The following is a 14121-nucleotide window of genomic DNA, read 5'->3' on the forward strand; positions in this document are numbered from 1 at the left end:
TGCCCACAGACCTACACACCCCCTTGCACACGCGCACGGGCCCCCCCTTGCACACGTGTGCAGCCCCGTTGCACGCGCACACAGACATCCCTGGGCGTGACACACGTAACACACACACCCCCCCCGCCCCCCCCAATTCACACACAACACACGCCTGCACACCCCCCACCCGGGCAGCCCTGGCACACGCACGCACACGCGTTTTGCACACACACCCCCTTGCACACGCACCCCTCCCCTTGCACACACACCCCCCTTGCACACACACCCCCACCCCTGCACACACACCCCCCTCTTGCACACACACACACCCTTTGCACACCCACCCACCCGTGCACACACACAGGCGTGTGCACCCCCCCCATTGCACCCCCCCCCCTTTTTTGCACGCCCACCCCCCATCAGCACCCCATACCCACAGGGGGCGCAGGGCACCCCCTCACTGGGGTCCCCCTCTGGGCCCCCCCACGCCCGTACCCCACGAGTGTGCGTGGGTCAGGCCCTGACAACCCCTGTCCCCCCCCCCCGCAGCAGCTCTGGGCCCCGCGGCCCCCCCGCAGCAGCGCCGGGCCCCGGGGAGCGCAGATTAATCATTAATTAGGAGCCGCCGCCGGGCCCGTGTCCCCGCGGCCCCACGCGGAAGTCCCGCCGCGCGGGGCGGGGAGAGGTGGGGGGGGGGGCACCGGAGCCCGGTCACGGGCCGGGGACACCTCCGGGAACCCCCCGGGGGGGTCCCAGCACACCCTGACCGGGAGCCGGTACCCGCCGCCGCGGGGATGGACGCTGAGGCGCTGCCCCGGGCCGCATCCTGCCCCGGGACGGGGATCCCCGGGATGGGTCCTGGCCCCGGTGGGGGTCCCTGGGCCCGATCCTGACCCTGCTGGGGGTCCTGGGATGGATCCTGGACATACTGGGGGTCCCTGGGCCCGATCCTGACCCTGCTGGGGGTCCTGGGATGGATCCTGGACATACTGGGGGTCCTTGGGCCCGATCCTGACCCTGCTGGGGGCCCTGGGACGGATCCTGGACACACTGGGGGTCCCCGGGCCCGATCCTGCCCTCCCCGCCGCCCTCCCCCGGGGCCGCCGCAGCCCCCGCCCATCGCTCCGGTCGGCCGGGGCGCTGATGCTGCAGCACCGCGCCGGATCCGGCCGCCCCCGTGGGCACGGAGGGGACACGGGGTGTGGGGCGAGTGGGCGAGCGGGCTGTGGCCACCTCACCCCCCCCCCGCGGCCCCGCCTGCCCCACGCGGGGGTATATGGTAGCAGTTACCCCCCGGGGGGGGGAGATACCCCCGGGGCATCTGCGGGAGCCGTGCCGGTGGGATGCGGGCGGCGGCCCCGGGACTCCCCTTTCCCGGTGCCGCCCGGACGGTCCCCGCAGGACGGCGGGTTGCGGGGAGGGGTATCTCCCCGGTCCCCCCCCCGCCCCCGGTGGCTGCCCGGCTGCGGGGGGCGCGGGCCGGACGCCACGGGGATGGGCGCGGGGGCGGGCAGGCGGGGGCGGGGACGGCCGGGACGCCCCGGCGGCCCCGTGTGATGCGGAGCGCGGCAGCGGCGGCGGCGCGGCCCTTCCCGGCGGAGAGCCGCGGTCCGGTGCGGGGCGGCCCCGCCGGGATCCCGGGGGCTCCGGTGGGGGGTTCCGCCGGGAATGTCCGCCCCGGCGCAGCCCGCCGCTCCCGGCTCCTTCCAGGTGAGCGCACCGGAGCCCTCCCGGCCAACGGCGGGCCCGGTGCGGCCCGGTTCGGTTCTGCCCGGGGGGCCGCCGGTGGCAGAGCAGCGGCGGGGGCCGCGCCGCCCGGTGCCGCCCGGTGCTCACCGGCCGCCCCCGCCGCTCCCCCCGCAGAGCCCCCGGAGGCTCCCGAAGCGCAAGAGCCGCTTCAAGCGCTCGGACGGCAGCACCTCGTCCGACACCACCTCCAGCATCCTCCGCAGGCAGGTGAGCGGGCCGGTACCGGCACCGGCACCGGCACCGGGGCGGGGCAGCCCCGCCAGCCCCCCCGCCGCGGCTCGCTCCCGGGGGCGGCGTCGCTGCGGCTCCGCATTAAGGCACGGACCGGGAGACAGCGACCGAGCTCTCCCGGCCCAACCCGCCCGCCCCCCCCCTCCCAGCACCGGGGGAAACCGGGAGGCCGCCCCCGCCCCGCCGCTCCCCCGGGACCGGGGCTGGGCGCCGGCACCGGGCGCCGGTGGCATCGCAACAGCCGCTCCCCGAGGCTAAAAATAGCGAGTGCTGCGTCAGGGCCGGGCCGGCCGCCGGGCACCGGCACTGCGGCGCGGGGGGGGGCGGGGGGGCGGCGGGAGACCCCGGGGAAACTGAGGCAGCCGAGGGGGAACGGGGCGGGGGGGGGGTGTCCGCTGTGCCGCCCCGCCCGGTCCATCAACCGGCACCGGCCGCCTCCCCGCGCTGACCGGGGTGGGGGGACACGCCCCCCACCCCCCCCCCGCCGCTCCCCCCCCCGCCTGCTCCGGTTCCCCCCGGCCCGAGAGGCGCTCCCCGCCCCCCCGGCCGCCGGCGGGGGAAGCGGGTACCGGGGCGGCCCCGGGGAGGGCGGGGGGTTCCGGTAGGGGCGGCCCCGGGGGGCGCAGAGCGGCCCGAGCATCCCGTTTCACTCCCAGGGTAGCACCTGCCTCCCCGGTACCCCCCGGTACCCCCGGGGACCCCCCGCCCCGGCCCCGCAACCCGGCGCGGCCCCTTCAGCACCTCGGAGAGGGCCCGGCCCGGCCCCGCCGCGCCGCCCGGTACCGGGGCCGGTGCCCGGTACCCGGTGCTCGGTGCCGGTGGCCGAGGCCGATCCCGCCGCTGCCCGGAGCCCCCTCCCCGCCGAGCGCTGCCCCGCTGCCCCCGGGCCGGACCCGAGCCGGTCCCGCCGGTGCCCGTCCCGCTGCGCGGTAACGGGGCGGGCCGGGCCGGTCCCCCGGGGCCCGTCGCTGCCCCCCTCCTCGGGGGCGGGGGGGGCGCGGCGGGGGGGCGGGAGCGGCTCCGGCCCCGCCGCAGGGCTCGCCCTGCAGACGGGGCTGCTACCGGCTCGGGGCAGGACGGGGGCCGCCGCACCGGAGCATGGAGGTACCCACGGGGACCCCCCCGCCGCCGCCCCGGGACCCCCGGCCGTGGGCTGCGGGGGGTAGCACAGCCCCTCCGCCGCCGCCCCGGGACCCCCCCCTCGCCGGGAGCCGCTTTCTTTGCGAACTACTCCCTCCCCCCCCCCGCCTCTCCCCCGGGAGCTGCCCCGGGGCCCCGTCCCGGGGCCGCACACCGGGTCCGCGCGGGATCCCCGGCTGCCAGCGGGTCGCACCGGAGACGGGCCGGAGCCCCCCTCCAACCCCGGGAAGGGGGAACCGCGACCCCCCGATCCCCCCGCACCCCCCAGGCTGAGCCGGCGGGGGCGGCTCCGTGCGCCCCGGGGGGGCGGCGGGAGGCGGGGGCGGGGAGGGGCGGGGAGGGGCGGCGGCGGCGGCGCGGCGGAGCGGGCAGGGCCAGCCGGAGCCCGAGCCGCAGCCGGAACCGGAGCCGGTGCCGGTACCGGAGCCGGGCGGGGGGGGCGCGGGCGGCTCGGCTCGGCTCGCCCCGTCTATGTCGTTTTCTGACTCCAGCGCTACCTTCCTGCTCAACGAGGTACCGGCCCCGGTACCGGGGGGGGGGGTGTGCCTGGGGGGGCCGCGGTCGAGGGTGGGGGGGAGCTGCGCCCCGGGGGGGGCGGTGATTGCGCACCGGGGGCCGTGCCCGGGGCGGGTGGTGGGGGGCCGTGCCCGGTGCGGGGGTTCGTGCCCGGTACGGGGCGGGGGGGGCTGTGCCGCCCCCCGGCCCTTTGTTCCTCGCCGCCGCCGCCGATCGTCTCCCCCCCCCGCCCCGGCAGGTGCCGCCGGGACCGGGAAGGGGGTGGGGGAGGGGGACACCCCCATGGCCGGGGACCCCGCGGGGGCCGAGGCTCCGGGCCGGGGGCTGGATGGGGACGGGGGTCGTGTTGGGGGGGGGGGGGGGGGGGGGGCCGTTGGAGATGCTGTACTGGGGGGGCCGTGCTGGGGATGCTGGTGAGGGGGAAAAGATGCTCGGGGGGGGGCGGTGACGATGCTGGGGGGGGGCCGTGCTGGGGAGGCCATGTTGGGGGGGGCCGCGCTGGGAAACCATATTGTCTGCGTTGGAGTGGGGGGGCCCAGGGCCCCCCCCCTGGTGTGAGCAAGGTGGGATGTACAGGGTGGGGGGCCCCGTGTGCCGGGGCGGGGGGGGGGGTGGCCGGGGCTGGGCAACGGTGCTGAGCTCAGCCTGGCAGGGCCCGGGGGCCTCGGGGGGGGGGCCGGGGGGGGGCTCAGCCACATCCAGGGACCTATAAATATTTCACCGCAGCTTCTGCGCCTGTTCCGGGCGCAGCAGGCGACGGGTAATTACCGGCGGGGTGGGGGGAGCCGGGGGGGGGCTACGCCGAGCACCCGCCGGGCACCCCAGGGTGGGGGGAGGCTGCAGTAGGGCCTCATCCCTGGGGGGGCGGGGACTCCTGCCCCCTCCCCGGAGCTGGGGGGTCTCCCCCCAGGACACGGGGTGCTGCACCCCAGGGGTGCTGGCTTGATGTCACCGTGGAGCCCTGAAAGCCAGAAGGGGCTGGGGGTCAGCAGGGTCCTCTCGGGGGGGGGGGTGTCCCTCTTTGTGGGGGTCCCCGCAGCCCCCCCCAGCACTCAGCCCTGTCCCCCCCCAGGGCTCGGCGGACTCCTACACCAGCCGCCCGTCCCTGGACTCCGACGTGTCCCTGGACGAGGACCGTGAGGGTGCCCGGCGCGAGGTGGAGAGCCAGGCCCAGCAGCAGCTCGAGAGGGCCAAGGTACCGGGGAGCAGGGCAGCGGGGGGACGGGGACACCCACGACGTGGCACCGGGGGGGGCGCTGGAAGGTCCTGGGGGTGCTGACACCCCCCCAATCCCCAGCACAAGCCGGTCGCCTTCGCCGTGCGCACCAATGTCAGCTACTGCGGGGCGCTGGACGAGGAGTGCCCGGTCCAGGGAGCCGCCATCAACTTCGAAGCCAAAGATTTCCTGCACATCAAGGAGGTGAGTTGGGGTGCTGAGGTGCTGGGGGGGTGGGGGTGGGGGCGGTCAGGGCAAGGGACCCCCCCCCCAGCCTCACCTCTGCCCTCCCCCAGAAATACAGCAATGACTGGTGGATTGGGCGCCTAGTGAAGGAGGGGGGGGACATCGCCTTCATCCCCAGCCCCCAGCGCCTGGAAGCCATGAGGCTCAAGCAGGAGCAGAAAGCCAGGTAGGGACCGGAACCTGCCCCCCCTCTCCGGGGCCCCCCCCCCGGGCCCCCCAACACTTGCTCACCCCCCTCCTCCCCCAGGAGAGCTGGCAACGCCTCGGGCCTCGGCGACAGCGGGAACCGGCGATCACCTCCCCCCTCCTTAGGTAAGGGCAGGTCCAGGGAGATTGGGGGGGGGGGGGTGTGTGTCCCGGGGGGGGTCCCCCCTTTGCTGTCACCAACCTCTGTCTCTTCTCTTCTCTCCCCAAGCCAAGCAGAAGCAGAAGCAGGTGAGTCCCCGGGGCAGGGGGAGATGGGGAGGGGGCTGTAGGCAGGGCCGAGCGCAGCCGCTTCTGGGGTGGAGCTGGGGGGGGCAGACACCCCCCCTCTGCCCCCAGTTATGGGCTCGGGGGGGGGCTCCAGGACGCCAGGATTCCCCGGAATAGGCTCGTTGACCCCTTTCTCCCTGGGAGTGGGAGAACAGGGCGCTGACGTGTCCCCGTGTGTGTCCCCCCCCCCGCAGACACAGCACATCCCACCCTACGACGTGGTCCCCTCCATGCGGCCCGTGGTGCTGGTGGGGCCCTCGCTGAAAGGATACGAGGTACGGGGGGGGGTGTGGGGGGGGCCCTGCTGTGCCCCCGGGGTGGTGGCCTACGCCCCTTGTCCCCTCCCGTGCCGGTGCCGGGCAGATGGCGGGGCCGAGGGTGCTGGCAGGGCGCCGGGCGGCTGCCACCTCCCTGCCGGTGCCATCTGCCGCCGCCTCACCGGGGGCTCACCGGGCCCCGCCGGCAGGTCACGGACATGATGCAGAAAGCGCTCTTCGACTTCCTCAAGCACAGATTCGATGGCAGGTGAGATTCTCCCCCCACCCCACCCCTAGGACCCTTCCTCATGGCCTCTGGCGGGGTACCCAGGTCCCCACAGCCCCTGGATGGGGTACCCAGGTCCCTACAGCCCCCAGGGAGGGGGTACCCCGGTCCCCATAACCTCCGGGGGGGGGTACCCAGGTCCCCACAGCCCCTGGGTGGGGTACCCAGGTCCCTACAGCCCCCAGGGAGGGGGTACCCCGGTCCCCATAACCTCCGGGGGGGGTACCCAGGTCCCCACAGCCCCTGGGTGGGGTACCCAGGTCCCCATAACCTCCGGGGCAGGAAGGGGTGCCCAGGTCCCCACTGCTGTCCCTCTGCCCCCCCCCAGGATCTCCATCACCCACATCACGGCTGACCTCTCCCTGGCCAAACGCTCCATCCTCAACAACCTGGGCAAACAGGCCATCCTGGAGCGCTCCACCACCCGCTCCAGCATCGGTGAGGGGCCAGGCTCACCCCCTCGGGGTGCAGGGACACGCCCCCCCCCCCCCAAAAGGGGCCAGCCCAGCCTGACATGTGTCCCCCCCTCCCAAGCCGAGGTGCAGAGCGAGATCGAGCGCATCTTCGAGCTGGCCAAATCCCTGCAGCTGGTGGTGCTGGACGCCGACACCATCAACCACCCGGCCCAGCTGGCCAAGACCTCTCTAGCACCCATCATTGTCTACGTCAAGGTGTCCTCACCCAAGGTGAGGGGTGAGCTCTGGGGGGGGGGAACCTGGCTGCCCCCCGCGGTGCCATCACCCTCCTCTCCCCCCTCCCCAGGTCCTGCAGCGGCTCATCAAGTCCCGCGGCAAGTCCCAGGTGAAGCACCTCAACGTGCAGATGATGGCGGCCGACAAGCTGGTGCAGTGTCCCCCGGTGAGCCCGCAGCTCCCCCCCAACCCCAGAGATGCCCAGGGAGAGTATGGCGGCGGGGGGGGGGGTTCCCCAAACCACCCCTGACCCCTCGCGCCTTCCCCCCAGGAGCTTTTCGATGTGATCCTGGACGAGAACCAGCTGGAGGACGCCTGCGAGCACTTGGCCGAGTACCTGGAGGTGTATTGGCGAGCCACGCACCACCCGCCGCACGCCCCCCACGCCGTGCCCTCGCCCACCGGCCTCCCGGGCCTGCAGGTACCCCCAGAACCCCCCCTCCCTGCTCCCCACGGGCAGGAGTCGCGGAGGAGGGGGGGGGGACACAGACACAGAGACACGACCCCGTCCCTGCCCGCAGAGCCAGCAGCTGCTGGGGGAGCGGGGGGAGCACTCGCCGCTGGAACACGACAGCCTGATGCCGTCGGACGAGGCGGGGGAGACCTCGCCCCAACCCTGGGGGGCCGCGTCCCAGCGCAGCTCCCGGCATTTGGAGGAAGAGGAGGAGTACGCGGACCCTTACCCCGACCTCTACCAACCCCACCGGCACCACAACAGCGGGTTGCAGGGCCCCGGCGCGCCCGAGCGCCCGCCCGAGCGCAACCACGACAGGAACTGGCAGCGCAGCCGGCCCTGGGCCAAGGACAGCTATTAGGGGGGGTGGGAGGGGATGGGAGGGGGGGGGCACGGCTGGGAACCGGCCCCCCACTCCCCCCCACATCCCCCCACCAACCCCGGGCGCTCCCCGCCTCGCCCCAGCCCCGCGCTGGGGGTGCTCAGACAATCTCCCTCTCTCGGGGAATCTCCTCCGCACCGGCAGCTTCCTCGCGCCCGGGACCCCGGGCACGTCTTCAGCCATAAGCACAGGGTGTTGGGGGCGGGGGGGGGGGGGGGGCAGGATGTCCTGGGAACACCCCCCGCCCCCCTCCCCCGCCGGCTCTCGGGGACCTGGGGACAGCCACACGCCTTCTCCCTGCCTCAGTTTCCCCACCCGGCCCCCGCATCGCCGGCTGCCTCATTCCCCGCAGGGCAGCTGCCATAAGCAGAAGGTGCCTCCCCCCCTAAAAAAAAGACCTGTGGGCCAGGTAATGGGGGGGGGGGGACAGTTTTAGCAGCGTCCCCCATCCTGAGGAAGAGGGGAAGGTGCCCGCTCCCCCCCCCCGGGGCTTGGCTTGCCCCCTCCCCTGCCCCTGCATGGGACCCCCGGGAGGAGGGGGCCGCACCAGTCGCTTTGCTCCGCACCGATTTCCCCCCACCCCGGACACCGCAGCCAAACCGCTTCCCCCCCACTCTCCCTGTCACGTGTGTCCCCCCCCCCCAAGGGATGGGGGACAGAGGGGGGCAGCCAGACCCCGCACAGGGAAGTGGGGGGGTGGGGGGGCTGCTCCACGCCTGCACTCGCTGCCCCATGCCCGCCGCCACCCCCCCTCCCCGCGCACGTCACTGCACAGTCCTGTAAATACGGTGCCCACCGCCCTTGGCGGGGGTGGGGGGGGGGTCCTGGCACTGCGCTGACCCCCCCCCAACACTCCCCGGGGCCCTTCGCAGGGAGCCGGCCCGAGCTGGCGGGTTGGGGGCTACAGATTTGTTATAATTTTTTTTGTAGAAAGCACCGATTTCCCTGTAACCGGTTTCAGAAACACAAGAGTGCTCGGAGGTGCCGGTGTCTGTTGTCTCTGGGGGTGGGGGGACAGGGGACCACGTTGGGGGAGGGGAAAGGGCCCAGTGCTGCTGGGTGCTGAGCACCCAAAGGCTCTCCCAGCCCCTCTGGGAGATGGCACCCAGGGGCTGGCGGCGCGGCAGGAACGAGGAGGCGCCATCCGGCACCGCAGCTGCGGGTTTATTCCTGCGGCCTGGACTCTCAGCTAAAAAAAGGGACAAAGTGACGGCGGCTCCAGGGACAGCCCGGCCTAAAAACCCACCCGCGACACCGAATCTGCCCCCAAACAGCCACCGGGCCGGGGGAAAGGCGAGGAGGGGGACTGGGGGGACGTTTTGGGACAGTCTGTGCTGGTGGCAGTCCTGGCTGCGCTGGGGGCTGGGGAAGGAGCGACCAGAACAGTCCCGGCAGCCCCCGCTGGTCCCGTTGTCCCCAAAGGGGTGACCGAGACGGGGACACCGGCCCCGGGACCTCAAGCGAAGATGGTTTCCTCCCGCCGCTTCTTGGTGAGGATGGTGCCGGGCTTGTGCTGGGCGTCGGGGTGGTTGGCCAGCTCGGGCGGGCAGGAGGACACGGGGCTCTCCAGGATGGCCTGTTTCAGGTCGTAGAAGACGGTGGAATCCTCCTTGGTGAGGAAGGTGATGGCGACGCCGCTCTTCCCCGCTCGGCCCGTCCGCCCGATGCGGTGGATGTAATCTGGAGGGGGGCGGGGGGGTCAGGCAGGGCCTTGGCGCCAGGGCCGGGCACCCCCCGCTGCCCCCCAACTCACCCTCAATGTTCTTGGCCATGTCGTAGTTGACGACCATGGAGACGTCGTGGATGTCGATGCCGCGGCCGGCCACGTCCGTGGCCACCAGGATGTCCTTGGCCCCGGCCTTCAGGTTGGAGAGGGCAAACTCACGCTGCTCCTGGCCTTTGCCGCCGTGCAGGGTGCAGGCGTTGTACTGCGGGACGAGGAGGGGGGTTAATCGCGGGGACAGAGGTACCCGGAGCCACGTCGTGGGGTCCCCACCCACGGGGATGGGGGTGCAAGGGGCTCAGGGTGCCCCCCACCCATGGGGATGGAGGAGCAAGGGGCTCAGGGTGACCCCCACCCATGGGGATGGGGGTTCAAGGGGCTCAGGGTGCCCCCCACCCATGGGGATGGAGGTGCAAGGGGCTCAGGGTGACCCCCACCCACCCCAGCCGAAGTCGAGGGGCTCCAGGCCGGCCCCGACTCACCCCCATCTTCTCCAGAGACTTCGCCAGCACGTCGCAACCCTTCTTCTGGTTGACGAAGATGATGATGGGCGGGTCGAAGCCCTGCTCCAGGATGGCCAACAGCTTCTTCCTGTTGGGGAAGGGGCCAGTTGGGCAAGGAGAGGCTGAGGTGGCCCGCAGCAGCCCCCTCACCCCGAAACACCCTAGAGCACCCCATGAGAGTCGGCCTCCCCGCTCCACCCTGCCCCCTCCGCACCTCTTCTCCGACTCCGACATGAGGAAGACTTTCTGCTCCACCCGCTCGTGGGGTTTGCCGGCGGAGCCGATGTAGACCACGGCCGGCCGCCGGAGGTAGCTGCGGGCCAGGCGCTCCACCGCTGGCGGCATGGTGGCCGTGAACATGACGGTCTGCGAGAAAACGGGGCCCTCAGCAACGTCCCCTGGCGGGGAGGAACGGCGGCTGCCGCTCCCTCGGCTCCGGGTTGTCCCTTCATGTCACAGGAGCACCCACAACTCACCCCCCCCCAGGGCCTCCTCCTGCCCGCACCCACCTGCCTGTACTTGTGCTTCCCCGATTCAAAGTTGGCCAACATCTTCTCGGGGTCCTCGGCCTCGTCGGTGTCGGGTTTTTGGTTGGTGACGGGCATGTGCTCCAGGATCTTCTGGACGTCGGGCTCGAAGCCCATGTCGATCATGCGATCCGCCTCGTCCAGCACCACGTAGGTGCAGCGGCTCAGCACCAGGTACCGGTTTTCCAGCACGTCGATGAGACGCCCGGGCGTGGCGATGACGATCTGGAGAGGGGAGGGGGTTGGTGGCTGCGGTTTGGGGCTAAACTGTTCCCCCCAGGCACCACCCCGCCGCGGGGGTTAACACCCACCTCGCAGCCCATGCGAAGGCGGAAGCCTTGGTCCTCGCGGGAGATGCCTCCGATCACGGCCACCGTGCGGATGCCCAGAGGTTTCCCAAATTTGATGGTTTCCTCCTCGATCTGCTGCGCCAGCTCGCGGGTGGGGGCCAGGATGATGGCGTAGGGACCCTGGTCCGACTCCTCAATCCTGCGGGGCGGCAGGACGCGGCCGTGTCACCCCCACAGGGCCATGTTCCGTGCCCTGCCCCCCCCCCCAGCATCCCCCGCCCCACACACCGGTCGATCTTGGGCAGGGTGGTGATCCACACCAGCAGCGGGATCAGGAAAGCCGCCGTTTTGCCGCTGCCGGTCTCGGCCACGCCGATGATGTCGCGGTTCTGCAGCCCGATGGGGATCGCCTGGCGCTGGATGGGGGTGGGCTCCTGGCGAGGGCAGCGACAGGTTTGGGAGCAGAACTTCCCCCTCCTCACCCCCCAACAAAGGCCTGACCCCCAAATCCAACTCTCCTCCTCTCCACCCAGCCCTGCTGAGGGCCAGCGCCGTCTGCGGGCAGCAGCCCCCCCTCCCCGTTGCCCACCTTGTAGCCGCACTTGTCGATGACCTCCAGGATGTGGGGGGGCAGGGAGGAGTCCTTCCAGGAGCGGATGGGGTTGGGGATCTTGCCCCCCTTGGTGGTGATGCTGTAATCCTCACGGAAAATGCGCCAGTCCCTGTCTGTCATCTCGTCCAGCTTCTTCTGGGACCAGTGTCGGTCGTCCCAGCGCTGCTTCGCCTCCTTCTTCCGCAGCTTCCGCAGCCGGGCCCTGGGTGGGGGGTGAGGAAGGGGACGGGGCTCACCCCGAGCCTCCGGGGAGCTGGGATCCTCCTGCCACCCCTCCAAGGGCCGGGCCGCAGCCCAGAGCCACCCCCCAGCTCCGCACCCCAGCCAGGGAGAGGCCGCCAGCACCCCAAACGCCCCTCGGCCCCCTCCCAGCTCCCCGCCAGCGCTCTCACTCCTCCTGCTCCTTCTCCTCCAGCGTTCGCCTCTTCTCCATCAGGTCCCCGTAGAAACGCGACTGTTCCCGCTTCTGCTGCTTCAGGTCGATCCCCGCGATGAAGCCCCGGCCCAGCAGCTGCACTTGGTGCCGCTCCTTGTACCTGGAGCAGGACAGGAGTGTCACGGGCAGGGCTGGGGCTGCCCCGCACCCCCAGGGACACTCCCAGCCCCAGGGAAGCCTCCAGGGGCACCCCCAGCCCTAGGGGCACCCCCCGGACTCACAGGGGGTTGTAGTCGATGGAGGTGTCTTCCGACGCGTCCCACTCGAAGACGAACTTGCGGTCGTTCAGGTGCCGCGTGCGTCTCCGCTTCTTCACTCCTCCCAGGTAACGCTCCTGCAGGCGGGAAAGGATCAGTGGGGAGGGAACACGGGCCCCCCCCCGGCCCCCCACCATCGCCCCAGCCCTACCTTGATGGCGTGGAGCTCTTTGCTCTTGTCTTTCTCCTCCCGGATCTTCTGCCTGCCCTCCTCATCCTCCGTGCCGTTGGTCTCCCGCTCCATGCGCTCGCGGCGCTCCCTGCGCTCACGCTCCTGGGGGTCTTCTGGGGAGCAGGGGAAGGGTCTCAGAGCCAAACACACACCCCCTGCAAGGGCTGGGGGGCTCCAGGGGGTCCTGCCCCAGCCCCTCGCAGCCAGGCAGACCGCAGTGGGGACTCCACCTTACCTAGCATCTTCCTCCCCATCTCCTGGAACTGCTTCCTCTTCTTCCTCTCCTCCTCCAGCAGCCGCTGCCGCTCCTCCACCTCCTGCTGCCGCCGCCGCAAGGCCTCGGCCTCCCGCTCCGCCTTGGACAGGAACTTGGGCTGGGACGGGAGAGGGGAAGGCTCAGACCTGGTCTGGCTGCGACCCCCTCGCTGCTGGGGCTGCCCCAGGGCAGGACCCGCCCCCCCTCAAACACCCATCCCGTCACAGCCACCCACCGCACGGGAGAGCCCCGACGCAGGGAGGAAGCTCCTGCTCCTACCTTGGCTTCTGCCTCCTCTTCAGCCTTCTTCTTAGCCAGCAGCTCCTCCAAGGAGAGCGGCTGGGCCTGCGAATGCGGGGCCAGACCATTAGTAGCCCCCAAGGGGGGCCTTTTGCCTCAGCAGTGACCCCCCCAGGAGTCATTCCCAGCCAAGCCCCCTTCACTCCCTCCTCACCTTCTCCTTCTTCAGGGCATTCTCCTCCTCCTCCTCTGCTTTCCGTGAGTCCCGCTCCTTCCGGGACTTTGAGTCCTTGCCCCTGCTCGGGGACAAGCTTCCCAGCAAAATAAAGAGGAATCAGGCACCGAACGCAGCCCCAGGGTCACCCCGTCCCCACCGACCGGGGGAATCCCCCTCTCACCCTGGACAACGCTACAGGGAACAGTCCTGGGGTGCTTACAGGAACGCAGGGACACCCCGAAAAGAGAGGGGGCTCACCTCGATCGCTTCCTGTCCTTGTCCCGCCGGTGCCCATCTTTCTCCCGGTCCCGGTCCTTCTTGTTCCGGTCCCGGTCGCGCTCCTTGTGCCGGCGATCCCTGCGGAACGGGGCAGTCACGGCGCGGCCCCAGCCCGACCACCTGCCCCCGCCCCTTCGCGGGGCCGTTACAGACACGGGAGAGCGGGGGAGCTCTTCCCGAAAAAACTGGGGAGCCCCTTGGAACACCCCTCACCTCTCTGTCGACTTGGACCGGGAGCGGGACCGTGACCGGCTGCCTCGTCGCCTGTCCCGGGACCGGTGCCGCTTCCTGTCCTTGGAGGGGGAGCCCTTACGGTCCCGCTCCCGGTCCCGGTCCCGGTCCCGGTCCCTGTCCGGGGAGCGGGAGCGCTTCCTCTCCTCCTTGGCGGGGGACGCGTCCCGGTCCTTCTTGTCTGCCAGTTCTCCGGCCATCTGCGGGGGAGAGGGTCAGACGGGGCGGGGACCGGGGGGGAAACCCCGGCAGGGAGTGGGGAGGGTCGGGGAACCGGGGGGAAGGTGCCGGGGGACGCGGAGAGGGCCCTGGGGGACCGGGGGAAGGCCCTGGGGTAGCTGCGGAGACTCGGGGAGGTTCTGAGGGACCCGGGGGATGGAGCGGGCAGCGCTGGGGAACCCGGGGAGGGCCCTGGGGGAGCTGCGGAGACCCGGGCAGGGCTGAGGGACCCGCGGATCCAGGCCCTGCCCCGGGTGTCCGGTGCTGGGGTGCAGCCCGCTGACGCGGTGACGGGGTCCTCCAGCCCCCCCGGGCCTTCCTGCGGGAGAGCCCAACCCCCGCCGCCGCCCGGCGCCCCCCGCCGGGCCGCGCTCACCGCCGCCGCCCGCAGGCCCAGGCCTCAGCGCCGCCCCGCCGCCGCCGCCATGTCCGCCGGGCGCCGCGGAGGACGCCGGGAAGGCGAGGCCGCCCCCGCGCCGGGACTACAACTCCCGGCAGCCCCCGCGCCTGCTGCCGCGGGGCCGCACTACCGC

The 14121-nt window shown here is 72.4% G+C and overlaps 2 protein-coding genes across 5 annotated transcripts; one reads left to right on the plus strand and one right to left on the minus strand.

Moving 5' to 3' along the window:
* Positions 1 to 1513: 1513 nt before the first annotated feature.
* On the plus strand, positions 1514 to 8605 carry CACNB3 (calcium voltage-gated channel auxiliary subunit beta 3). Of its 3 annotated transcripts, XM_074853943.1 has the most exons (14): positions 1514 to 1692; positions 1846 to 1938; positions 4691 to 4813; positions 4916 to 5038; positions 5131 to 5246; positions 5328 to 5392; positions 5496 to 5515; positions 5749 to 5829; positions 6021 to 6079; positions 6426 to 6535; positions 6632 to 6783; positions 6860 to 6955; positions 7061 to 7210; positions 7311 to 8605. In XM_074853943.1, exons 1-14 carry the CDS (start codon positions 1651 to 1653, stop codon positions 7602 to 7604), a joined length of 1524 nt encoding a protein of 507 aa, XP_074710044.1. In that variant the 5' UTR covers positions 1514 to 1650; the 3' UTR covers positions 7605 to 8605. The 3 variants fall into 3 exon arrangements, with proteins under 3 accessions (XP_074710044.1, XP_074710046.1, XP_074710045.1); XM_074853945.1 differs by lacking the exon at positions 1514 to 1692 and having other exon boundaries at positions 1893 to 1938; positions 5109 to 5246; XM_074853944.1 differs by lacking the exons at positions 1514 to 1692; positions 1846 to 1938 and adding an exon at positions 3457 to 3615.
* A 163-nt stretch (positions 8606 to 8768) lies between these two features.
* On the minus strand, positions 8769 to 14053 carry DDX23 (DEAD-box helicase 23). Of its 2 annotated transcripts, none has more exons than XM_074853904.1 (17): positions 13965 to 14053; positions 13352 to 13569; positions 13118 to 13216; positions 12857 to 12953; positions 12682 to 12747; positions 12382 to 12520; positions 12126 to 12256; positions 11939 to 12051; positions 11674 to 11817; positions 11258 to 11483; positions 10957 to 11102; positions 10690 to 10867; positions 10361 to 10603; positions 10066 to 10217; positions 9831 to 9939; positions 9379 to 9553; positions 8769 to 9305 (listed from the first exon to the last, which is right to left on the minus strand). In XM_074853904.1, exons 2-17 carry the CDS (start codon positions 13567 to 13569, stop codon positions 9082 to 9084), a joined length of 2460 nt encoding a protein of 819 aa, XP_074710005.1. In that variant the 5' UTR covers positions 13965 to 14053; the 3' UTR covers positions 8769 to 9081. The 2 variants fall into 2 exon arrangements, with proteins under 2 accessions (XP_074710005.1, XP_074710004.1); XM_074853903.1 differs by having other exon boundaries at positions 12126 to 12259.
* Between the last annotated feature and the right edge of the window lie 68 nt (positions 14054 to 14121).

Source organism: Strix uralensis, chromosome 33, assembly GCF_047716275.1.
Source record: "Strix uralensis isolate ZFMK-TIS-50842 chromosome 33, bStrUra1, whole genome shotgun sequence".
Classification (NCBI taxonomy): Eukaryota; Metazoa; Chordata; class Aves; order Strigiformes; family Strigidae; genus Strix; species Strix uralensis.

What these genes read in the sequence shown, in the direction of transcription:
- CACNB3 (XM_074853943.1), top strand. Translation starts at nt 1,651, where the DNA reads ATGTCCGCCCCGGCGCAGCCCGCCGCTCCCGGCTCCTTCCAG. An exon ending in CCAGCATCCTCCGCAGGCAG is followed by an intron (nt 1,939 to 4,690) that starts GTGAGCGGGCCG and finishes GTCCCCCCCCAG; the next exon opens with GGCTCGGCGGACTCCTACAC. An exon ending in CCGGCCTCCCGGGCCTGCAG is followed by an intron (nt 7,211 to 7,310) that starts GTACCCCCAGAA and finishes CCCTGCCCGCAG; the next exon opens with AGCCAGCAGCTGCTGGGGGA.
- DDX23 (XM_074853903.1), bottom strand. Translation starts at nt 13,569, where the DNA reads ATGGCCGGAGAACTGGCAGACAAGAAGGACCGGGACGCGTCCCCCGCC. An exon ending in GATGGGGAGGAAGATGCTAG is followed by an intron (nt 12,260 to 12,381) that starts GTAAGGTGGAGT and finishes CCTGCTCCCCAG; the next exon opens with AAGACCCCCAGGAGCGTGAG. An exon ending in ACCCTGCCCAAGATCGACCG is followed by an intron (nt 10,868 to 10,956) that starts GTGTGTGGGGCG and finishes GCCGCCCCGCAG; the next exon opens with GATTGAGGAGTCGGACCAGG.